At 42.8% G+C, this 24,789-nt stretch overlaps 3 protein-coding genes across 12 annotated transcripts in view; 1 reads left to right on the forward strand and 2 right to left on the reverse strand.

The window, feature by feature from the left end:
- Nucleotides 1-4,124, reverse strand: part of htatip2 (HIV-1 Tat interactive protein 2) — a 36,481-nt gene extending 32,357 nt beyond the window's left edge. For 2 of the 3 annotated variants that reach the window (XM_088297339.1, XM_088297338.1), the window contains exons 1-2: nt 3,729-4,124; nt 2,599-2,739 (exon numbers count right to left, since the gene is read on the reverse strand). The gene's annotated coding sequence lies outside the window, so the exon portion shown is untranslated. The remainder of the gene's footprint in view (nt 1-2,598; nt 2,740-3,728) is intronic. The other variant, XM_088297340.1, reaches the window with a different exon arrangement.
- On the forward strand, nt 298-4,386 carry dbx1a (developing brain homeobox 1a). The gene is made up of 4 exons (XM_088297335.1): nt 298-704; nt 775-879; nt 2,629-2,828; nt 3,748-4,386. Exons 1-4 carry the CDS (start codon nt 362-364, stop codon nt 4,024-4,026), a joined length of 927 nt encoding a protein of 308 aa, XP_088153461.1. The 5' UTR covers nt 298-361; the 3' UTR covers nt 4,027-4,386.
- A 75-nt stretch (nt 4,387-4,461) lies between these two features.
- nav2a (neuron navigator 2a) overlaps nt 4,462-24,789 on the reverse strand; it is a 143,329-nt gene continuing 123,001 nt past the window's right edge. For 6 of the 8 annotated variants that reach the window (XM_088297331.1, XM_088297333.1, XM_088297328.1 and 3 more), the window contains 25 exons: nt 23,638-23,857; nt 22,574-22,854; nt 21,624-21,689; nt 21,147-21,191; nt 20,506-20,666; nt 20,179-20,361; nt 18,687-18,739; nt 16,135-16,158; nt 15,758-15,832; nt 14,114-14,197; nt 13,921-14,044; nt 13,628-13,815; nt 11,373-11,545; nt 11,083-11,236; nt 10,809-10,998; nt 10,074-10,174; nt 9,871-9,966; nt 9,606-9,783; nt 8,922-9,157; nt 8,667-8,818; nt 8,480-8,551; nt 8,200-8,396; nt 8,002-8,120; nt 6,754-6,954; nt 4,462-6,436 (listed from right to left, as the gene is read on the reverse strand). In XM_088297331.1, the coding sequence (XP_088153457.1) occupies nt 6,311-6,436; nt 6,754-6,954; nt 8,002-8,120; nt 8,200-8,396; nt 8,480-8,551; nt 8,667-8,818; nt 8,922-9,157; nt 9,606-9,783; nt 9,871-9,966; nt 10,074-10,174; nt 10,809-10,998; nt 11,083-11,236; nt 11,373-11,545; nt 13,628-13,815; nt 13,921-14,044; nt 14,114-14,197; nt 15,758-15,832; nt 16,135-16,158; nt 18,687-18,739; nt 20,179-20,361; nt 20,506-20,666; nt 21,147-21,191; nt 21,624-21,689; nt 22,574-22,854; nt 23,638-23,857 (3,499 nt within the window). In that variant the 3' untranslated portion in view covers nt 4,462-6,310. The remainder of the gene's footprint in view (nt 6,437-6,753; nt 6,955-8,001; nt 8,121-8,199; nt 8,397-8,479; nt 8,552-8,666; nt 8,819-8,921; nt 9,158-9,605; nt 9,784-9,870; nt 9,967-10,073; nt 10,175-10,808; nt 10,999-11,082; nt 11,237-11,372; nt 11,546-13,627; nt 13,816-13,920; nt 14,045-14,113; nt 14,198-15,757; nt 15,833-16,134; nt 16,159-18,686; nt 18,740-20,178; nt 20,362-20,505; nt 20,667-21,146; nt 21,192-21,623; nt 21,690-22,573; nt 22,855-23,637; nt 23,858-24,789) is intronic. The other 2 variants (XM_088297334.1, XM_088297329.1) reach the window with 1 other exon arrangement.

Below are 24,789 nucleotides of genomic sequence, written 5' to 3' on the forward strand. Positions count from 1 at the left end.
ACAATACGGTGAAAGGAAAGTGGTCCATATGCAAAACTGATGAGTGGACCTCCTTTGTGGTGGCCGCATTGTGTCTTGCTTGCTTATGAAGTCGAATGCAATCATAAATTGCGCCGCCCGGCCAATGGCAATGCACGAGAAGGGGCTATGAAAGCGGCCCGTGAGGAGAACTTTGTTTGGCTCCATTGTTGAGCCTGTCAGGCCCGAGAGGGGTGGGCGTCGAGGGGGTGGTGGAGGGGGGTCTGCTGCTATAAAGCTCCAGCGCCCACAGCGAGGAGACCACAGAGGACTTTGCAGACACTCGACGACAATTTCCCCTCGCTAAGACACGCGGAGTACTCCTCAGGCACGAGTCGGGACCATGATGATCCCAAGCGTCATCGCGCCCCCCGCCCTCTACCCGGGCCTCTACCGGCCAGCGGCCGCCGCTCTCCCACTTCACCACAGCTTGCCCGCCGCTTTACCGACCCACTCTAGCTTCCTAGTAGAGGACCTACTGCGGATAAGCCGACCCGCCGCCTTCCTAAACCGGACGCCGCCAACCGCCGCCACCACCATATCGTTCGCGGACGCGCGCGTGGATCGAAGCTCGCCCACCAGCGCCGTCACGCGCGAGTCGTGCTCGCCCAAGACGTCAAGCAACAAGGACGCCACTTTCCTCAAGTTTGGAGTGAGCGCCATCCTTGCGCCGTCGCCAAAGACACGTAAGTTCTCCCCACGTCACAGCACGTCACGTGCACACCTCTTTCTAACTTGTGTCACGTCCCTCCACAGCATCCTCCCCGCCGACAGTCCACAGCATGCACTCAAAGAGCTTCCACGTCCCCTGCTTTGATGGAGCATTTCAACCCATGTTCAGGACGCCTTACTTACACGCAGGTATAATTTCACCCATCACCTTCTCCCCAGAATAGAAACACTGAGAGTATGAAAAAAATGCGTGCTTCTCGAATGGCCTCTGGCCCAGACCCACCCACCTCCTAATTAACCAATTATCCCTAATCGTCACGCTCTAAATTAGAGGCGGGGTGGCCAGTTACAGCCCCCTAGCTACCCATTGAGAGGCAGTTTTTTTTAGGGGTATTTTTTTCCCACACAGCCCGGGGGGCCACCGGGCCGCAGTAGCTGCCAACAAAAGTTTTTTTTCGGCACCGTGACCAATTTGGTCAGCCCCCACTGGGGTAAACCACCCACCCCGGAGAGTGACTTTTACCAGTCATGCACTAATTTCCCCATTAGGCACCATTGAGAGATTTCTATATTCTTACATGACCACAAAGAGCAGGGGTGTCAATGTCATTTTTGTCCAGGGTCACGTTGTAGTTATGGTTTCAACATTGTGAAGCTATTTAAATTTCCGGACAAATCGACAGATGACTAGTTTTGAAATTCTAAATCAAGAAAGAGTTTTTTTTTTTTTTTTTTTTTTTACATAGTTGGATAATTTATCTTTAAAAAGCGGTTGGGTTGTACTTGGCAAAAATGCTTTGTTAAATCTCTTCACATTTAAATAAAAAAAAATTCTACACATTATCTTCTACGTGCTAAACACAGTATTCTAAATAATAAATTTGCAGCAAAATCCATTTTATATATCTCAGGAGGTGGCCATTTTGCCGCTTGATTTGCTGTTGACTGAAAATGACATCATACTGACTAAGGGATCAGGTAACGACAAATCACAGCTCACCTGTTTTCTAGGTTTGATCAAATGCTGATATACTGTGATGTCATTTTTAGTCGACAGCAAGTGGACAAATGGCCGCTCTCTTTGAATGTTAAACATCAATTTGACATTTAGCGAGAAACAGTGAAAACATGCCTTGCTTACATTACACATACCCATATAAGGACATTGGGGGCCGAATGTGCCCCCTGGCCTTAAATTTGACACATGTGACAAAAAGCGTCAAGTGCGGTGAGGGTCCAATCAGAGCCAACATGTCATCTAGGTGCTTCTTGTTTTCAAAATTGCTTTAAAAAGTCCCTGCTGAGGATGTTTTTGCTTACAAAACTCCGCACTCTCTCATTTCCCTCTCCAACCAGCCAATGGCGAGGTGAGATGAAGAATAATCTCTTAGAAAAGTCTATAAAAGTCTTTCATTCAGACTAATCATAATGGCGACCGAGTCCCTTTTATGGGTTCGGCTGAATGGGCCAACAAAGAAACTCAGCGTCCTCAATAGCTTTTCGTGTTCATTTAATGAAAATGATTTGAGGGCACCAAGAAGAAGAAGAAGGAAAAAAAAAAAGCACCCCCCCTCTTTTTGGGCATCAATATTCTGGTATGCGAGTTGTGTTTAGTTTGAAAGTGTAAATCTCCCATTGTGGCCATAATATATGGCCTTCGCCGCCTGTCCAGAGTCTTTTCTGTGTTAGTTCATTACTACACAATTACCGTTCACGCTTTATTAACTCCTCTATCCGCCCACGCAGGCCTCCTTCAAGGATACGCTGCCTCTTTAACATACCAATGCTTCCAATGTGCTAATTAGTCACCTCGTGCCATTTCACTCCAAAAATCCAAGACCCAGTGCCAACACCCTCAATGACAACAACACACGGATATGTAATTAAATTAGTTGGTTTGGTATTTACCAGTTGTTTTTTTGGATGGTCTTCCCACAGCTTCTTCCTCCGTGCCAATCCCGGGAACCTTCTCGTGGCCGCTGGCTGCACGAGGGAAGCCCCGCAGAGGAATGCTCCGGAGGGCCGTTTTCTCCGACGTGCAGCGTAAAGCTTTGGAGAAGATGTTCCAAAAACAGAAGTACATTAGCAAGCCGGACAGAAAGAAGCTGGCCTCCAAACTCGGCCTGAAAGATTCACAGGTAAAAACATCTAAATATAAAACTAAATTGGAGATAGTAATGTTAGGCTATAGGTTTTACTTCTTCTTTTTTTATTTGATTGTTTTATATTCAAGGACTTTTTATTAAAATATTTACTCGAATCATGACCTTACTGTTTGTGATTGACTGACACTTTTGAGTTATGTCGCTCCTTATATCACCTTTGCATTTCTGTTGCTACCAACATTTCAGGATATAACAACATTTGGCCAATCCCTCCAAAAAACACAGAACAACAAATTTAGCTACTTTTAAAATTAGTTGGGGAACTTTTGAAAAGTAATTTCAATGCTAAAACACACTCTCAAAACACAAACACGGCCAGTGTTTATATTTGCAAAACTGCATTGTGAGCTGCAAAATTCACTTGAAGTGTTTAAATAGTTCACTAAGCGCAGTTAAAAACAAATGAATATAGTTAAATATGAATAAAGCAAACTTTTGTTTTGAATTTGCAAATAAAACGTGATAAAAAATAGGATAATATCAATGAAAATGTTTACAATTATTTTGTTGCTCACATCAGTCAATTGATGTCTTGTTAAATATAAGCTATGATTTGCTCAAAACTATGCATGTATAATTTACAAGTCTGCACATTTTCAAGTCAACTTTTAACAACATTCTTTAAAAGCTCTCTGCAATGATTCAATTAAATTGCACGGATAGCACATATAAGTTTAATTATTATTTATAGATAAATTGCATATATATTGAACGCATTTATTTAATACAATCGAACTGCACTGATTAATTGATACCACATTTTGAGAATCACGTGTTTCCGTAGTTACGGAATGACGTCATCGCGCACGCCAGCTTCATGATTTCTTTTTTTTTTTTTAGCAACAAATATCTTGCTACAAGCGTTAAACTCACCTTACGTCTTGGTCTGCAGGTGAAGATTTGGTTCCAGAATAGGCGGATGAAGTGGAGGAACTCGAAGGAGCGCGAGTTGCTCTCGTCCGGCGGCTGCCGCGAACAGACGCTGCCCACCAAGGCCAACCCGCACCCGGACCTCAGCGACGTGGTCAAGAAGTCCGAAGACGACGAAGAAGACGAGGAGGAGACTTTCGGCAGGCAGACGACGGGCTCCTGCGGCGTCTCGTCGCCGTCGCTCTCTAGCAAGCATTCGGACTTCTCAGAGTCAGACGAAGAGGAGATCACCGTGTCGTAGTGCTTCACGCTCGCAAGACTTTATTTTTCAGGAAACATTTGGAAGAAGATACCGTCCAGACTCACGACTTCACAGACGCCATTCAGTTAAAAAAAAAAAAAAAGTTCAACGCAAGCGCATGCGCACTGGACACGATCTGCTTCTGAGCTACCATTTGCTGTTTTTGCACAGCTTCGTTCAAATGTACAGTGTTTTGTACAATTTTTGTATGGAATTTTATGCCAGTTGAGTTTATTTTACCTTCTCCTTGAATAGAGTTGTTTATTGAAAAAAAAAGTAGCTATTTCATTAATAATTTATATGAATTTGTTTAATACGTATGTTGTATTATGTGGTGTATATATGTTCATTTGACTTTTTGTACAAATACCAAATAAACATGTTCACAATATACATTCTGGTGTGTTGTAAAAAAACAGGTGATATCAAATCCAATCATAAATAATCGTTTTTTTTATTGAACCACAATAACTTAAGACTAAGACAGTGATATCAGAATCTCAGCAATGACAAAAAGCACCACAGTGCTCAGATGTAAAGAGACTGTACACAAAATACTCCTTTTCAAATACTGTAACAAATCAGCTAGAAAAGTGTAGTCCAAAATGCTGAAATATCATTAACTATTTACAAAGTTAACAGTATGTTACATTGTAAAGAAGGCTAAACATTCATTGAGCTTGTAAGTAAAAAAAAACAAAAAAAACATCTGACAATAATAGTTCAATGCTGGAACAACATCAACACCTCTCAAGTCTCTTTTTGTGCTTACTAGGACCCAGACAAACACACACTCAGCAAATGGGCCCCAAAGGTGACGTGCCTCCATGCTGCACGCCACTCTCAGCAGTCAGCAGTGCACATTCAGCTTTTGGCTTCCACTCAAGATCCAGATGAATGTTGCATAGAATTGGTGACAAAAAACAAAGACATTGGATTGACGCTGTGCTGGGCTACATGACTTTTTTTTCTTTTTAACTGCTTGTCTAAACAACCATAAAAGGCAGCTGTGAGGTTTCAAAAGAATGTACGCTAGCCTCTTACATAATCTTTAAACCCCACATATTTATGCTCCAATCAGATATATCAATACATATAAACAAAGCAGCATATACACTTGCGTCCACACTGCCCTATATGTCTGATTATAATCAAAACTGTATGTGATCAAACAGGATGGGATGAGGTATAAAAATAGCAAACCCAAGCACTCCACATTAAGAACAGCAAGCATATTCTAAAATGTACTTTAGTGGTCTTTTCGTACTTCCACCAGCTTTTCATCAGCGGGCCAAGTATGCAAATCCAACTTTACTACCCATTCACTCCGTCTCTTCATTCACTCAGTATTGATGTTGATGAATTGTCGAGACTTCTCCTCCAAAACTTTGGGGGAAAAAAAAGTCGACTCATAGCCCTCGATGTTTACAGCCTTTGAAACATTTGTTGACAACAAAACAAAGTAAGGCATTTTGTTTTCCTTTTGTTTGAAGAGCACCAAGAGATCTATGTGCTTCGAGTGACCATGTAGATATTATGGTGACCAGAGCAAGAACTTGTGTGGAGGTAAAAGTGGAACTAAACAGAACATGCAAAAGGATTTTACAGTTAACATGGAATTAATGCAAAATTCTGTCCAATGATTTGGACATTAGGCCTATTTTACTCGGTTTTAATGTTTAATCTCATTACCTTATATATATTTATTCCCCCAGGTTTAATTCTTCTTAATATTTTGTTTTTGCTACGGTGTTTGCTGGCTTCTTTGCTACATCATCATCATCATCATGCACATAAAAATAATCACTGAATGAAAAAACGGAATTTAGTGGCGTTGTTGTGTCAAGTGTTGTGCAGCTGCAACGCTGGCCAGTAAACTTTTCGGAAGAGGAGCATTTGTCGCCACCTGCAGGCCAATTTAGTGTACTGCTGCCTGATGATGTAACGTGGTGCACAGAGATTCAATGAACTGATGGCTGGTGTTGATCGCGATGATGCCTCGAACATTGTCAGGCTGTGTGCTTTTGTTCTGTCCGACGTTGATGTCAAAAGCTCCTTCACAGAGGAGCCACGGGCCACAGTGGTGAAAAACAAAAATAAAACAACAGTGCAGCAAAAACGAGAGTTGCCTTTTGTCCTCTGAAACACCTTTATAAATATTTGGGTTGCCTGCACCCAAATTAAGGTGGCTGGATTTTCTGGCGTGATAAAACAAAGTTCTCACAGTGAGAGCAGTCTGTAGGTGAAGATCATCTTGAAGACAGATCACGAGGTCGCGACTGCGTCACAAGGTGGACTCCAATGACGAGTCAAGGATGTCGTCCTGGTGACTGTTGCTGTTGGAGTCGCTGTCGTAGCTCTGAGGACTTGACGAGGTCGCTGCCTCCTTCAGCCGCATCAGCATGTTCATCTAATAGAACATGTCCAAAGTTGCTATCACTGAGTTGTACAGTCTATAAAAACACTTGTGTTTTTTTCAGACATTAGGTACTATATATTTGCAAATACATTAGCAATATGTTAGGCATTTCGGTTGAGAAATCAGAATGAACCTAGAATGCACTCTAATCTTGTTAGAAAACAGCAAGTTCTGTATAACGTACTCAAACATCACAGTTGGACATGCGCTAGTCCTCAATTTTGAAAATTCATGATTGACTTCCTGCATGAAATCCCACGTGAAGTTTCCAACGTCGAAACTTCCTGGAAGTTTGCAACCTTACTCACCAGTGGGTCTGCGTCACTGTCGCTCTGAGGCGGCTCTTTCCTGACACCTTCTCTTAGGGCCGAATAGCCATCGAATCCGACGTCCTCTGGGCGCAGCTGCAGCAACGGGGGCCAATCAGCTGGAGCAGGCGTAGCCGACCACGGGTAGGTGTCAATCACCCAGGCGGCGGGGTCCTCCCACACAGCCCTCCGGCCGTACAACTGGAGAGAGGAAGAGCACAAAGCAGCATTACATTGACAACCAAAAGGAAAGTTTTGGATTCATCTTCATGATGATAGAAACAAGTCATTCACATTATTTTTGTTTTGTTTTTTGTTTCTCTGATGAAGTTGGTTTGGACAATTGGTACCTTGGAATCAGTGCCAGTACTCAATGGTCGACAGAAGTAAAACTGAAATTGACCAATATTTTCACCCATCCATTATCTAAGTAGCTTCTCCTCATATGGGGTGCCGGGGTGCTGGAGCCTATCCCAGGTATCTTCGGGCAGTAGGTGGGGTACACCCCTGACTGGTTGCCAGACAATTGCAGGGCACACAAAGACGGACAACCATGCTCACACTCATATCTTGAGACAATTTAGAGTGTTCAATTAACCTGACATGCATGTTTTTGGAATGTGGAGGAAACCAGAGTACCCAGAGAAAACCCACACAGGCATGGGGAGAACATGCAAGCTCCACACAGGAAGGCTGGAGCCGGAATCGAACCCTGCATCTCTGTACTGTGACGCCCTCAAAATATTTTCATCAACAATAAATTAAAATGAAAATACCTAGGAAAAAAAATAAGACTAACTGAAATTACATCTTACGTTTACAAAACTAAAACAAAATTACAGCAAAAACACACTCAATAGCTTACATAAGCTTTCAAGATTGATTTTAAATGCATTAATTTCAGTACTAATGTACATCATTTGTTCAAAAATTGTTAAAACTCATTTTTTTTTCATTCTTGCACGCAACGAATACTCAATATAGAAAAAAAACTAAAACGAATAATAACACTAATAAACTAAAACTATGCATTTTTGAAAAAAAAAAAAAACCCCAACAAACTAACAAGCTTGCGCTAAAAACAATTTAACAATAATCAAATTTTAAAACACTAAAATCTAAACAAAATAAAAACAAAAAAATAAGGAAAAATTTCAAACTATTTCAACCAATTGCTACCAATTATTTGTACTATTTCATGCATGGCGTGGTAATTTTAATTTAATAATAAATATGCATGCATGTTACCTGCAGACCCTCTCGAACAGCCTCCAGCATGTAAGGAATGATGGAGTAATTCCAGAGATCAGTGAACCAAACCCTGGATCCCTCCACATCAATCGGACACGACAGGAAGAGACGAGGACCTGTCACACACCGACATGCCGCCATAAGCATCGGGTCGCCTCTCAACTTCTCTTGCTGACAAATGAGTCCAGCTCTCACCTATGGTCACGTCTGAGGAGCTGTGCGTCTCCAGGAAACGATTGAGATGGTGCCACACCCTCGGGATCCAATCGATAATCTTCACCAGCTCCATATTGCGCGTTCGACTGCCAATTTCCATCTCAATCAGTTTCCTCCTCAGGAAGCGTCCCAGGAAGCCTTTGACTGGCTCCGTGTGGTTGGCGCACAACACCCACCTGATGATAAGACACGCCGATTAAGTCAATTTCCACGTCCTGCAGATGAATTATTTTCATGGCAGCCAGAAGTTAACATTCACCTGAAGTTGTGGTGAAGCTGCAAGTTGGGCGCAGATGACGTCGCTTGACTCATGGTGCCGATGATATACGGGCTGAAGGGAGACATAAAGCGCGTCATCTTCATGGCATGATGATATCAAGTTATTCTTGTGCTAGCATATTTAAGGCACTGGCGAAGCTGAGGGAGGGGTACGGCGTGTTACCAACCTGTGCTCGTGGCTGCTATTGAAGACGCCGTTGAAGATCTCGCTGAGGGAGCTGACATGGTGCAAATTGTCCAGGATGACCACTAGAGGGCTCTCCTCACCCACCACCCTGCTGCACTGCTCGGCTAATCCTGACAGATACTGCCGAAGCTCCTACAGGGCCAGCATTTCAGATATGTAATTTACATTTTAAAACGCCGATGGTACGGTTGCATGATGAATAAGTGAAATACATGTTCGATGTTTGTGTGTTCACCTTGCTGGATTTGTGGTCCACATTGAACGTGACGACAGCGTGAGGAGTTAGCGGTCGGCCCTCTAGAAGCAGCAAGTGTTGAGAAAGCTGATTGGCCAGATATGTCTTTCCTGTGCCGCTGGGCCCCGACAGGATGACCCTCCGGTGCTCCCTCAGCAGGGAAACGTAGCGTTGTAGCATCGGCTTTGGGATAAGGGTGTCAAACACCAGCGAGTCCACGCTGTCACTGCTCACACCTGCAGAGATGGACACAAAGTGGCACGATTTAGATCTACGTTATTGCATCATTGGTGCAGAAAACCTTAATAAATGCATTAAAAAACACCCGCTGCAACTCTTAACTGAAGTTTATAGACGCCAACCAGCAATGTGGAGGGAGCCAGCTAAATGGATTTTGATGTTGACAATTTTTCATCATTAATATATTAATTTTTACTTCCATCACTACCCGTGGAGGCACTTGTGGAGTTACTCTTGTGCATTTTAGGATGGCGCAAGAAGGTTATGTTGACTATGTTCCGCCACTGGTCAGCCATACCGGACAAGTGTCAATTGAAATCTAAATGATTGAACAGTCAAAATCAGGAAATTAGAAAAAAAAAAAAAATCCTATTTGGGCACTTGAATTTTCACAGTAAGGACACATGATTTCCAGATTGTTTTTTTGGGACCGCATTTTGATACCTTTGAGCTGGATGTTGATGGTGTTGCTGTCGCCCACCAGGTAGCCGCAAGGCAGCAGCTCGGGGGTGTGGGCGGCGCTCGTGCTCCGGGGCCTGTGGATATCTCCAATGTTGTATCGCTCCACGCTGTCTGAGTTTAGACCCAGCTGGCTTATCGGGTCCACATGGGTGATATACTCCTAGTAGCCAGAGGAGAGTAAGTAGAGCAAATTCTATCACCATATCTAATCATATTATCAGCCATTACTTTTGCCGTTGTTGCTTACTTTGAAAAGGCGCCGGACCACTCCATCCAGCACATCCCATTTGGTCTTACCGCTGACACCGATGCATCCTATCAGAAAGCTAGGACAGCGAGCCTCCTACCAAGAGAAACAGCCGTGTTGATTTAAAAACCAAAAGGCCAACAGCAGCTCCTCTGTTAGCGTATAAACAATCTGAACTGGTTCACGTTCCATCAATGTCTTACCTTCCCCCACAAACCGTCCTCGTCAAGGCTGACGACGATCTTTACGAGGCGACCCTCCTTCCTCATACCCCCTTCTCCACCTGTGTCATCCAGCAGCATGTCTGACAAGAACAGAGCAGCGGCTCAATTAAGATTCTGATCTCCCACTTTTATCGCAAGCCTCCCTAGAGTGTTCAATCAACCGTGTCTTTCTTGTACAGAATCTTGTGAGATTATTCCACTTAATCTGGCGTTAAAGTGATATATCACTCAAAGGCCAGGACGGTCGAATCCATCCATCCATTTTCTTTCTACTGTTTAATTGGTCGAAGGGAGAGGGGGGTTTTCCCAGCCCCAAAATAAGGCAAAATCTAATTCAGACCATAACTGAGGGTGAAGAAAATGCACACTGACTCACAGAATATAAAAGAGAGCAGAAGCGCCAATGGGCGTATTCTGGTGAGTGAACATCGGCAATTATCGTGGCAGCCATTTTGTTTTGTTGAGAGAGGATTCGCTTTGGGGTTCAAGTTCATTGTGATATTGCATTTGATTTTGACAAATAAACATGAAAATCATGAATCATCCAAACAAAAAGTGAAATGGAAATTAGTGCCAGTTGCTCTACAGGTGATGAACGAATGTGAAAATACATACAACATATCGGACAGACAAACATACTCAACGAAAGCCAGGTAAGAGCATTTAAAAAAAAAAAAAAAAACACCAGGTTCCACGATAACAAACATATCTTACCCAAACTGGTGGATTCACTGGTGGCCAGGTTCAGACTGTGCTGTGAGATCCCCACATTGGGTCCCGAGGTCTGTTGGCTGTGTGTGTGTGGGGGAGGAGATGAAGAGATGGAGGCTTGCGAACCCGTCCTGCTGCCTTGATTCTCCAGCTTCAAGCGATCATTCTCCGCCTTCAGCTTCTCAATCTCCAGCTGTAAACACGCACGAATAGGCACGTTGAACTTGGACACGGATGTGTGGCGATGAGTGATTTGTGCGTGTCTGCGCCCTCGAACCTGCATGCGGTTCATGGCCTCTCGTAGCTGGTCGAGCTGATGGGCGGAGCTGAGCGCCTCCAAGCGGATATCTGTCAGTTTCATCTCCTTCTCCCTGAGCTCACTCCGCAGCTGCATTACCGTCTCCGCCTCACTGTCCAAACACTCCGACAACCTGGGAGTGTTTTAAAAAAAAGTAAAAAGACACTTGAGGCACAAGACCTGAGAAGCTTCATTAAACAATAAATTTGCATTTCCTTTAAAAATTGATTTTTAGATTTGGTTTAAATAACACAAAGACGTGTTCATACAGCGAGGTGGAGTGTGTGTTCCTGAGCATGTGGTTGGTAGCGGTGGTGCCGTTGTGAGGCAGTTTAGGAGAAGAGGGCAGCGAAGAATCGGTCATCTCCTCGATGTCCGAGTGGGATGACGCCGATTTGGGAGATTTCTTCTTGCTGAAGGCCTGCTTGAAGGAGCTTCGCAACTGCAGGTACAAAAAATAAACAAAGAAGAAAAACAAAAGAAAAAGTGAGAGATAGAAATGCAGTTGGAGGCCTGGACACAGTCCAAAAACAAGAGCGGGGAGGAGGTGCAGGGTCATGCCAGGAAAAGCAGTGGAAATTGGCTGTGAAAAATTGCCAGTGAGTCAGAGACTGTGTTGACGAATGCTGTTTTTCTCAAAATAATTTTAAGAGGGACGGCATTGTTTGGTATTTGACTGAAAAATGGCGGTGGTTAGTTTCCTATCTTCTTTTGAGTAGGTTTATGTTAAGTGAAAAATCACCCTGGGATACTCTCATTCCTCTCACTTGCAAATGTAATTTGTTGATTCACTTCACTCAACTACATATTCGAAGAGTCACAACTTGTCAAACTTAGTTTTAAATGACTTTAAAAAGAACAATCACCATGAGCTACTTTCCTGAAAGTAACTGCGACACCTTATGATTTTATTAACAGACATTAAAAATGTAAGAACATTTGGAGTTGAATACAAAGTCGCATTTTTGTACACAATTTTTGATGAATTTTTGACTATTCATCCAGAAGTTTGTATTTCTAGTATGCCTCTGCGGAGATTTCTTTGTGTACTGTGACACAGTTAAGCTTAAGACCTTTTTCCCACTTGTTTTGGTATCTAAAGTATTTTTTTACTCATGCCACGTGCATTTTTTTTCACTTCTCAAGGACTCCTAACCCACCAAACAGATAACATCACATTTCTGAGAGCGGTAAAGTATCTCAGGGTGTTTTTTTTTTGTTTGTTTTCTTGAAAAGGGCTCCAAGTCCTACAAGAGGAGCGTGAGTAAAGGGTAGTGCTGAGGAGAGGAAAAAAGCTCGAGGGAAGTAGCAGTTGGCAAAGGGGGGGAAAAAAAGGAAACGGGTTAGTAACCTAAAAAAGGGGGGTTCGGCTGCTTTTAGTCATCAGGATGCACTACTCTTACCTCATAGACCTGCCGCATGAAGCGAAGCAAATGAAGACAGAGAGACAAAACAGCACAGGGTGCGCGAGTGTTAATGTGTTATGGCGAGACAAACATTCAAGCCATGTCGGGTCAAAAGCGGACATGGGGGGGAGGGCGCGGGGGGGTGTCTTTAAACATGAACTCTGACACACCTTCCTATGCAGCATCTGACATAAACACACAATGCATGAGCACCTGCATGGTGGAGCCCCCAGCAAGGTCTCAGGTAAGCTTACTACACAGACATAAAGGGTGGAGGGGTTGTTTATTATCACAGCAGGAAACGTGACACAAGCTCTCGTCTTTTAACACCAGCACAAAGCACCGTAAAGGTCCACCTACAGTTCGACAACATCATGATCGGGTTCTGACCACACAGGCGGCTAACACCACATACGATGTGATGACAGAAAAGGACATTTTAGAAGTTGCATACGTCATCGTCTCCGACTTGGCCTCCGGTGCATGAGAATGTCTTCAAGTATAACCAAGATGAAAGAATTATTCACTCATGACAAATTTGTCATTGTATAATCACTACTTAAAGAATAGTTGACCAAGAAACTTACACGAGAAGCATTTGCAACCGGGAAAAAATTAGCCATGCTCCAAAAGGTGGTGTGCTAATTTGTGTTAAATCTCATCCCCAAAAATCTAAACAAAAAAAAAAAAAACACTACAGCAACTTTTGGGGGCGGGGTTTAGTACTGATGTCATTTCTACATGTTAATGTCAATCAATTGCCCTTTTAAGATATTTCAAAACTTTTTTCAGATCTAACTACAGAGGTTGTTTTCTTACTCAGCTCGAATGAAACAGACAAGCAGTTATGAATAAAATGATGTTGAAAAAAGTCACATAAGCTAAATGTTTAGAAGAGATTTGACCTGCAAATGACCAAAAACCAAAAAAAAAAAATCAAATAGTTCTTAGATGAGTCACCTTTTCCCCAGTGAAAGATGTCTGAAGAGGAAAGCCAAACATGCAAGGCCAAGACACACAAAGACAAAAAGAATAAAACAAAACAAAACATGACATGTCTGCTAGGCTGCTTGTATAAATCCGATTCTCGGGGTCCTTCACATGTTGAATCGTCTTACCCAATTCTTCTTGTTTTTCTTCTTATTTTTAGCCTCGGCGTCCATGTTGGAGCCCACGCTGGAATGGCTGGTGGCACTGGCCACACTGCTGACACTATCGGAGGAGTGTTGCCGCCTGATTCGCAGGTCTGGTTGGTGCTGTTGTTGTAGTTGATGCTGCTGGTGGTGAAGGCTGCCATTACTGCCAGCTGAAGGAGAGCAACAATATCTATTCAAAGTGGCGTTCACACTATGCAAAGACAAATCTCTTATTGTATCTTTAGAACGGGAATATAACAGATGACCGTGCGTACTTGTCCTGTCCATTTTAGCCGCGAGCTCAGGGGTGTTTATGACGCCATTGATGGCGGCCTGAGCGACAGCGTTCTGCTTTTTCAGCAGCTCGATCGTCTTCCTCAGATCATTCAGCTCAGAGTCCTGTCGCATCAAACGAAAAATGTGGATTAAAACCCCAACTCTGCTGAGTTAAATGAAACCGTTCCCCACCTTTTGCTCAGCTGTCAAGGTGAGACTCTTCAACCTGATGGTCATGTTGCCCAAACTCTGCTCAAACGCCGCCACCAGGTGAGCCTGCAGGACAGTGACAAGTTAAAGCTGGTTTTGGCACGTCCACGTTAGGTATGTGAATTGGGTGGTGAGGTGGTGTGGATAATAAAGGAAACAACTTCGACCTATCCGATTCCCGTCAAATCTCTTCTAGGGTTGGTTGAGGATTGATCAAAAAAGAGCCCATTACGTTTGATTTCGAGTTGGATATATTATTTTGATTTGACTTTTTACATTTACATTAATTTCCTGGTGAAACAGGAATTAACAAAAAGGACAAAATCCATATATATTCAAGAGTGTGAGAAAAATGATGAGAGGACGGAGTCAAGAAGTGATCTCATGCCAACAGTATGACCGTGGGATAAAATCTAAAACAGCGATTATAAAATTAATTCGTTGAAAATGATAATGTGAGTTTGACATAAAAACCGTTTGGATGCATTTGTAAACCACACGTCTCACATGCACTGAATTTACATGGAATGACAGGAGCTGCTTTGATTGGCTTTGAATCAAGTTGGCTGTGATCACTTTCATGCTCACAACGGCGCAAACGCCTATTTAAAATTGTGCCACTCTATGAAAATACCAAAAGTGAGAAATCTCAACCTCGGGCTTGGCTCAAGACTCGCCCTGGGCACGGAAATACAACCTTTGGTATCTGCAGGATGACTAAAAGTGTGTGTGACCTGACTAGGGTGCTGACTGATATCTGATTCAAGAAGAGACTGCTGGAAACAAAGATGTTCTTAAAAGTCTTTGCTTTGGGGCATCGAGGCGTGTTCAGAAAATGTGTAATCTGTTTTTGGACATTTGAGCAAAGACTGTTTCTTAAGACCATGTACTCTATCGTGAATTACGGCGCCTCCAGCTAACGCTCACACATAAGTCGACCCGATGTAACCTCGCCGCTTTTCCCGACCGCCACACACACATAACTTGGACTTGTAAATCTTCAGGGCACATCTGGGCCAGTCACACAGCAGTGTGCTAGGACACAACTTTGCTGTAATCTAAGACCTTTGCCTTTGCTGCATATCTTTCATCCCCAGTTAAAGCGGCGACGTGCTCTGACTCAGGCGGCAGATAAGCGGTGAAGCATAGCGAGACTTGTGCAACATACACTGAAAAAAAAAACGTGTTGAATTTACTCAAACTTATCTTTGTCTTGTGGTTGCACGAAATAAGATCAACTGGATCCAGATACATTTTATAATTAGACTACTACTCAACTTAAAAAGTGTATTTGGATGCAGATGTTTTTATTGTGTGAAAGTGAGTACATTCAAAAGTCCTTTTTTTTTCTTCACTTTTTTTAGGATCTTAACATGTCAAAGATAATTATTACATTCAGGCAACACACACGCCATCAGTTTGAAGAACACGCCCACCTCTTTTGCTTTTCCACAACAATAAAACGTAAAAAACACTCATTAGCAGTCAAACTACAGCACGACTATTTTTGCAAAAGGAAATTCGTGCCTGACCAAATCTCGATCACAATCGCATTATTGGAAATATTTGTGGTGTGGGACATACGGTGAAACATGAGGTACAATGTGCATTTACACGTTCACTCACGTTGGCACTCAGCTGTGTTGTTAGGGCGGAAACTTTCTCCTGGGAGGCATCCAGCTCCCGCCGTAACTTGCGTATCTGTGAACATGGAAAAAAAAAAAATCTCTAATATAAAAAAACAAAACAGACATAAAAGCACTTGCAATTTGCACACATGTGTAAAAACTGCAGTGGTGATATATGACAGGGACCTCCAGCGTGGAGCAATGTGCATGAAGTGGTCTACACAGGTGTTCAGACAGGAACAGAAGTGCTTGTTACGTGGTCACTCTCAATGTAGACATGAAGTTGTGTAACAGGATACAACAGTGAGAATGTCCTCTAAATGTCCAACTATTAACCACGGATAATTAAAAAGAGGGAAAAACAGCTTTGCTCACCTCTGACTGAGACTTCTCCTCGTTCTGTGAAATGAGGCAAAAAAAAAAGACTCATTATGGGATGTTCTTTACTTGAAAACAAGTCAAAATCACATGGAAACTTGTGTTTTTTTTTCAGGTTGACATCATTACAAAGTCAAGGTTGTGCGGTGTACAATATCTGGAAAGCAGAGCTTTCGTCCTGAAGGCGTTTTGCTGACATATCGCGACACGAGAGCGTGCCCTATTGTTCCCATCGTAACAATATGACTTTGGAAGAATGACTAACTGCAGTCGAGGCTCACACGTACACAACACACCCTGCTGCTCTGCACCGAAACACAGAAACAAGCGACACCCATATTTACTGTACGTCCTCATAAACTCTAATTAGATTCCAAAAAGATATAGCGTTTAACATTCTTCACAACTTTATGCCAAAAGAAAAGACTACCTGTAAGCTTCATCATGATTTAATTCAACCAAAGCACAAAAAAAACAAAAAAAAACAAGACAAGGTTAATTGGCACATTTGACGAAGACAACTCTTGCTTTTAAAGTCATATTCAGTTGTGTGACCGGTTAGCTAACACGCTTGCGTGTTTAGGTAAATATTATCCAATATAATCTTGGCTGTCAAATCAGGACGTTTTATCAAAAACTAAATATAGATTTTGCAATTATTGGTTGCATTTTCCTGGGGCACATTTCAAAACCAGCGTTTACATTTTTCTTTAGACTTCACAATTTATACAGAAAATCTGGCTTGTTTGTTTCCACACGTCCAGTAACTTGAAAAAATATCGTGAAAATCGGGAAGGTTTGTAGATGAATCCTTATTTGTTATGAGTAATGATTTTTTTTCCCCTTCTGGCAACAGCCACCTACAATGACATTTTAAAATTCCAGAGAGTCTGGTCATGTGAAGTTCAGTGCGAGCACACACGCACGCACGCAAGCGCGCAAACGGAGCTGTCAATCAGGCACACATGATGTGCTGCTCCTCCATACGCAACACAACAGCCTGTCTGGCAAGGATTTTCACACACCAACGTTTTGATAAGCTTGTCAAACACAAACCGTCCTCCAAGCATCCCAGACTCAATTTCATCCACTCAAACAAACGTCTTCCCACCAAGAGCCCAAAAGATGACCTTCTCAACCCTACCGTTAGTTGAAAAGATGTGACCGTGCCTGTGAGGGAGAAAGTTGTCATCATTAGGCCGCCAGGCTGATTTCAACGCCGAACCTCAGGCTCGAGGGAAAGTACTCAAATGTGTGCTACACCTGCCCAGGTGAGTAAACCAGTCCGGAGAAGTAGGAGGGGGAGGGGCTACCTGGCGGAGCTACAACTCTGATTGGCCATAGTGTAAATGTAGGCCATCCCAGGCGAGTGTGTGCAGTTTGGGTGTTGTGGTCGGGTTAAGTGAATAACAAATACACGCACGCACATTATTTCATCATTTTTACAAACAAAAGACAAAAACACGTTGGTCTGGTTTTAACACTAACTGCTTACTGCACGCAACTGGCTGACACTGAGTCACTCGATGAATAATTGAAATGGGGAGAGCAAAACATTTTGGGAGTGACAGCCATGACTTGTGAGCAACTGTTAAAATGCAATGACAGTAACCTCTGGTGGGAGAAATCTGTAATAAGGATGTTAAGGTTGAAAATCGATTAAAACTACTTAAAATATGCATTGATGCAAAAAAAAAAAAAAAAGGAATCAAATTCGCAACGCTCTAGCATGTCTCTGCTGCATCCGCACATTGTCTTGTCGTGGTACGCTAACATATTGTAGAGTCTACTGTGGATTATGGCAAGAGTTGTCAGCGAATTGACGTTTATAAAAAAACAAAACACGGTTTTTATATACCCGTGGTGGACATCAAACAGCAAGAGAACATCGATCACGACCATGAACCGAGTGTTACGTTTATGAAATTGGACATCTCAGCAGTCAAACTAACACAACCTGATCCATTTGCCACAAGCCATTCATAAAAAAATAACCTACCTAGGTCATTAGAATATACTAATTTACAGTGCTAAACAAAATATGATCCTCCTAATCTTTAAAAGTTGCAGTGGACGGGTTCAGTTACAGACCACATTTTGAAGGTGTAAATTATGTTACTAGAGCACCAAAACAAAAAGTTTTGCATTCAGAATAAATAAAACAAAATTAAAACTCAATTGAGGTGATTATTCAGGTTTTTTTTTGGCACAGTGCATTTCCCTAATTAGAAAAAACATTTATTTCCTTTAGTATTTGTAGGTAGTCTCATCGAAATAGTGCAACTCAGCATCGTGTAAAGTAATTGGTTTCTTTTAAAACGTGCTAAACATTTACACACTTGCACCAAACATCAATGCATATTACGCTTGTGGATGGCTGCAGGGTCACACGAGCGCACAGAGACAAGCATGGCAGTGATTGAAAAAAAAATAAAATAAAAAAAATCTAATCAAATCAAAATGGGGAACTGGAAATCGAATCGGGACTTGAGTGAATCGTTACACCCCTAAATCTGTAATGCAACTAAAAATCTGGTTTGAATACTCACCGTGGAGTACATGGAGGAGGTGCTGGAGACCAGAGAGAGAGACGAGCCATGAACTGCGGAGACATGAACATAGAAAATAAAACTGAGAACAACTGTACATAGATGTGATTCCAAGCAGACAGCCGTTGAGTATAAACGAGCGCACCCAACTCTGCAGATCCTCCGGCCTGCCCCGGCACAAGTCACCTTCCCCTGACCATAAAAGATTCAAGATAAAACTCGGTGGCACAGCCTTGGCACTGGTGCGCAAATGACTCAGCTACACTTCAAAGTGTGCAGCCCACGAGCCAACCTCCTCCTGCTCGGAAGCCGATTAGACGGAACCGAGGGGTGATGTCATCGGCCATAGAAAGAAGCCCGGCAGGGCACTTTGGATTCAATCATTAACCTCTCAGTCGCAAACGATCTGGAGTTGCACTGCAACATGTACTGGATGTACACCAAATAGCAGATATGCTTCTAAATATTTCGTCTTATCAGACCAGATTGTTATTTTTTTTTTTTGTCCTTGCATAGTTCTTCCTACGCGACAGAGAACCCAAACAGACGTGAGTTGATTCCCAAGTGCTACGTTGTGGCTTCCACACAATTTCGGATACAGCCTATCACACGCCTACCTACGCTTCTACAGTGTTTTTTTTTTTTTTATAACTACATAGACACCACTGAAGGAAAACATGTATAATTTCATTGCAGGACAACATATCCACAGCTTCGGGAAAATATGGAACATCAGCCTGGGGGGGGGGGGGGGGGTGTATTTTCTTTTAATTTTTTAGGTAAGAGCATGTTTTTGGGTTGCACACAAACAGGATGGTGTTAGGTAGATGAGGGGACTTTTGTCCTGTCAATCTAGACAGCAAAAAGTCCAGTAATTCTACCCCTGCGACACGTACGTCTCCGGACACAACCGCACTTCCTTACACACAAAGAGGGAACGCTATGTTTCTTGTATCTCGTCGAGTCTCTCACGCCTCTCACTGTAATTGCAAAAGGAAGAGGAAACAATTACTACCGCGGCAACAATATAAAAGAGTTTTTCTCTTTGTTAATGTGCATTTATAATGGCACACTCATTTCCTTGTGATAGGTATCTACTTAGTGGCTGCAATGAGAAATATTATTTATACAACATTATTTTTTCATCCCATCAAGAGACCAGCTAAAAACAATGCTCCCAGTCTTTGTGTGTGTTTCCACCTCAGTCAGCCTGCAGGTCGACCCCGGCTGGATACTTTTCCCAATAAATAAGCTTATGAAAACAAAAAAGTAAGCCGATTAAAGCCGATTATGGCTTTTCTCAGGGCATAGGATTTTTCTTACAGAAGCAGTTGTAATCCGTCCTGCGGTTCTCAACACAAGTATTCATAATTGTTTTGGCACGGGTGGTGGGAAAATAAAACGAGATGGATGTATTGCGCTTTTTCAGCTAATTACAGAGTTTGTGGGTGACGCACACGCTGCACTCTTGACTATTTTGGAGTCCCCGTACCTTCTTCAAAGCCATCGCGGAAAGAGCCCGATCGGCTCATGGTGCGAGTCTTCTCATCCAAGGACATGCAAGAGTTTCTCAGGCGGTTGTCGCTACAAGGGTCAAAGGTGACATCCTGGTTGGTCAGGCTGTTGTTACGCAGGCCGGTCAGGTTGATCTGAGCTGTTGACGTCGGGCTTGATGCTGTGAGGATTCAATTGTAAGAAAAAAAAAAATTCGGTAAGAGAATGAAAACTTTGAATTTGGGTGTTGTGAGCACATGACTGTCTCTCATGGTATTTGTCAGGATTGGACTGCTCATCTGAGTAGTTACGTAGTGTGGCGTACCAAGCTGTCCAAAATTGAAGCGGGTGCCAGAGGGGGAGGTGAGGCTGGATCCAGGGGAAAAGGGGGAATTACTGGCTGATTCCTGCAGCCCACTGGTGGAGTGGGAACGTAGCCAATCACGGCCCTCCTCGTGGCCTCGCAGCTGAGGGGGCGGGCCGTACCTGCAACGAGTCCAAGATTAATGATGATGCAAGACAGGAGGACAATGAGGATTCTGTCGACTAATTTTGAAGCAGTTGATTTGATTTGGAATTTTTTTACATTTTTCGTCATTGCAACATTTTTTTCCCCCTCCAATGCAGCCAAGTTAGTCGCTGGAACCGGCAGATGAATTAGATCGGAACAAAGTATTATGACAAAAGGAACATGGATCCTTAGCGATGGGCAACCAACTGTGTGGGGGTGAAATAAGAAGCTTCCCAAATAAAACCTGTTAAATATGACATTAATATAACAAAGTGGCATTCCTCTTTGCAGAAGCACAACACAACCACGTGGGTGCCAAGTGCCAAACATAACCAAAAACAAGCCAAACGTTTGAGCACAAGCCCCAAGCAGTGAATGTGGACACAGGGAAACAGTACTGAAGACAAACTGGAGTGAAAAAGTGGAATATGTCCAGCAAGCAGGGGTGTCAGTACCTGAGTCCCTTCTTAGGCAGAGTGTTTCTGCCACAGAGTGGCCCACTGTAGGAGAGAAACACTTCAGACGGGAAAAGAAAGGGCAACATGCAGCTGCTTCTGTCCAACTAGACGTAATAAAGTTGACTACTTCTATCTCATTTTTCAGTAAGCAAGTAAATATACATTGTTTCTTTTACATTAACTGCCTAAAATTCATTACTTCATCGTGTGAACGTCACATACGATAAGGAATGCACCTCTGTATTCTCGCCACAAGGTGGCAGCATTTAACAATAAAGATCCGAGCAGACCACTCGACAAAATGCACAGACACACACAGCAGCTCTTTCAAATGACCAGACAACCACACAGAGCTGCACACTTCCACAGCTACGCTAAAACTCTACACAGATTCCTTCCTTTTTTGCATTTTAGTTGCTCTGACTACTTGTGGTGCCTCACAATAAGCCCAAATCAGCACACAGGTCCATTTACCTGTCCTGTTTCCGAGGCAGAGTGTTTCGGCTGAATTTAGGGCTAGCGGAGGGGGAGGAGAGGGGGCTGAGGGGAGATGGGGAGGAAAACGCACAACAGATACAGAGGAAGAAAGTTTAAGACAATTAAGCCCCCCAAAAACCCTCATAATCCTTTTAGAAAACAATTCAACTGTAAGACACTTGGACAGTGAAATTAATGAGAAAGCTGTGGGAAGAGGCTGATGTCACAACCTCAACGTTTTGCCTCCAGATGTTACTCGTTTCCTACTGACATACCTGACACGGAGCAGATTTAACTTCCTCTTCAATGACCACAATTACATTACTGAATACACACACCAAAGCACTTTGTCTCTCTGCTGGAGTGCAGGCAGAGGGCAAATGAAATGGGTCACTTCACCACTACAATTTGTTAAAAGTGCGGAAAACACGATTTGTTCATTTACTTCAAGAACGATACAAATAGACGTAAATATCAGGTGTGCAACATAAATCGGGGTAAATAGAAAAACGAGAAAAAAAAAATATACATTCAACAAGTACTTCATTTGTAAACTTGTACAATCTAATAAGAACCATAACAGAACCTAAATACCCCCCAAAAATATTACATTACAACGGTGTTGTCTTAATTGATGCCATCAAAGGGGTGCTAATTTAACATTTACGGTATATAATGATAGCATTATATTGAATTCTGATTCTAATGTTTTGGTTCCAATGTTTAGGTTATGTGACAATGACAATGCTGGTGTCATAAAAATCAATTCATTTTGGAATGACCAAAAATAATTGAATTAATGTCACTCTAAAAGACCGAAAACAGAAAATAGTATGGCTGCTACATTTTTAAACAGCATTTCATGTTTGACTCTGAGCAAGGATGTACCAGTCTGCATTTCTAAATGCAGCCGAAAAATGCATCCATTTTCACTCTTGCGCTCTCACCTTTCCATCTTGACGCTGCCGGTACGGCCCAAAGCGGACAGGGTGTCCTCCCTGTGGGTCCCGTGGCCTCCTCCTCCTCCCCCGGCACTGCCGAGGCTCATGTCAATGGATTCGCTGCTTGTGTGCATGCTGCTGACAGACGGGTAACCAACGCTGCCTGTTCCGCCGTGCCCACCCAGCGTGCTCTCCCGGCTTTGGGCAGATGAGCTGCTGAATGTTGTGCCCCATGTTAGACTGTTGGACGGGCCAGTGGACGAGTACACTGAGCCTGGACTGGAGGCCTGACACAGGAAAAAAGATTGTGTAAATTTCAGAAAAATAATGGTGCGAATACTATAAAAAAAAAAAAGTTCATTATGATTACGTAGAGATGATGACATTTGGAATTGCCATTTTTTTACATTTATGACGGCCACAGTTGACTCCAGGAGCTTCCACAAGCAGTGGTACTCGCGTTGCTGCAAAGCCCTTCACAAATATGTTTTATTTATGTATTACCATTTTAAATACAGGGATTAAAATTGTTACACACGGATTCCGTGAACAAACCAAAACCGACCCACCCAAAACCAGATGCTCACTAATCTCGTCACTTTATGATTCAGACAACTTCTGATGAAGCGTTATGAATCATGTAAGAATATTACAAAAGATGCATGTGCAAACTTGTCTCTTATACCTTTCAGGCAGTCAAATCAACGGCTACAATTTCCAACTAAAGTCATACCCAAGACAGTTTGGGAGATCATGTGAACAAACCCAGAAAACAGGTTAGCGGGGTTCCTGTGTGTGCCGCAATAACATGCTAGACAACGGGTTGACGACATGATTGTTTGAAATCAAGCTTGCTATAAAAAATAAAATAAAATAAAATAAAATAAATACATTTGGGTTGGTGTCATTGTGTAAATATTTTCTAGACAAATATGATATATTGTCATCTCTGGTGGCTGTGTGGTGACATGTGTTTAAAAAAAAAAAATAATAGCCACAGTAAATTTTCCACAGTTGTTGTCATGGTTGTCACTATTTAATAATCAATCTGGATTATATGGACAGCTCACCTGTTCACTGCCCAGCGTCCCTGTGCCGGAACCAGGTACTCTGCCCCCGAACATGGGGCCGATGGGCTCGCTGTCCACGCCTCCCATCCCCCCATCAGAGGATTCGACCATGGTGGTCACAGCATTCATGGTAGCATGAGGGTTGGAGATAACGGTGGAATTTTTCATGTTGTCTGCCGTGGTGACTGGAGCCTGTTTGCTGGACTTTCCACCAAACAACCTGTGGTGAAATAGAAACAAACGAGTACAGCAAATAAGTCAAACTCCCTTCCACTTCCATCGGACATCAACACATAAGGCGCGCGGTTATAAGGAGCACTGTCAATTTGAGGAAATTAAATGTGCCTTATAGTCCGAAAAATACAATGCCGGTGGTGGAGGCTTCAATTTTTCATCAGTGGTACTGGGTGGTTGGGGCACATAGGACCACACACTTCCGAAGGAGCATGACAAAAAATTCCATTTTAATTATGGGAAAAACACTGTAATCCCTTTTTTTTTTTTATTAATGGGGACCAGAACACCCTGTGATTTAAAAAAAAAAATATATATAAATACAAAATCCACAAAACATTGAGCCGCTAAAGAGAAGCACAAAGTGGCGAGGATTACTGTATTTAAATTTTCATAGGACATTTCAATACATGTATAAAAGATTCACTAACCTAACCCAACATTAAAGGTTTTGAAGCAAACAAAAAATGAAAATCAAAGGGGCCACTCGAGTGTGAGCAGCCAGTTTCCCATTCCTGACCTAATCAATATCAATAAGTTGAACTGCATTTTAAACCTTTCTTGCCCATAAACTATTAAGACAATTAAACCAAGTCTTACAAATCTTACTCCGATCTGAAACAGAGCCAGCACGGCGTCATTACTCTCGCCTGTCTGTGCTAATCCTGGGGTTAGAGTTAAAACGCAGGCTGCGAGGAGTGAGGCCGTGATGGGCAAGAACAGAAGCATGCAGCCTCTTTTGAAGAATTATCACTCCTTGACATTAATGAGGGCACAGTGATGAAGCAAGACTCCCATTACGCAGCACAACGCCCTCCTCGGACGCATCGCCAAGGCTTTGGAGGTTTGGCAGTTGATCACTTGAGCTCAAGCTGAGCCTCCCATTTAAAATGACCTCATTTGACCTTAATGGTTAGT

This window comes from Idiotropiscis lumnitzeri, chromosome 5, assembly GCF_059441095.1.
Source record: "Idiotropiscis lumnitzeri isolate Australia: NSW breed Sydney's pygmy pipehorse chromosome 5, RoL_Ilum_1.0, whole genome shotgun sequence".
NCBI lineage: Eukaryota > Metazoa > Chordata > Actinopteri > Syngnathiformes > Syngnathidae > Idiotropiscis > Idiotropiscis lumnitzeri.

Bases quoted from the DNA above. Each gene is read 5' to 3' on its own strand.
- dbx1a (XM_088297335.1), top strand. From the start codon at position 362: ATGATGATCCCAAGCGTCATCGCGCCCCCCGCCCTCTACCCGGGCCTC. The intron at 705-774 runs GTAAGTTCTCCC...GTCCCTCCACAG, and splicing joins TGCGCCGTCGCCAAAGACAC to CATCCTCCCCGCCGACAGTC. The intron at 880-2,628 runs GTATAATTTCAC...GTCTTCCCACAG, and splicing joins GACGCCTTACTTACACGCAG to CTTCTTCCTCCGTGCCAATC.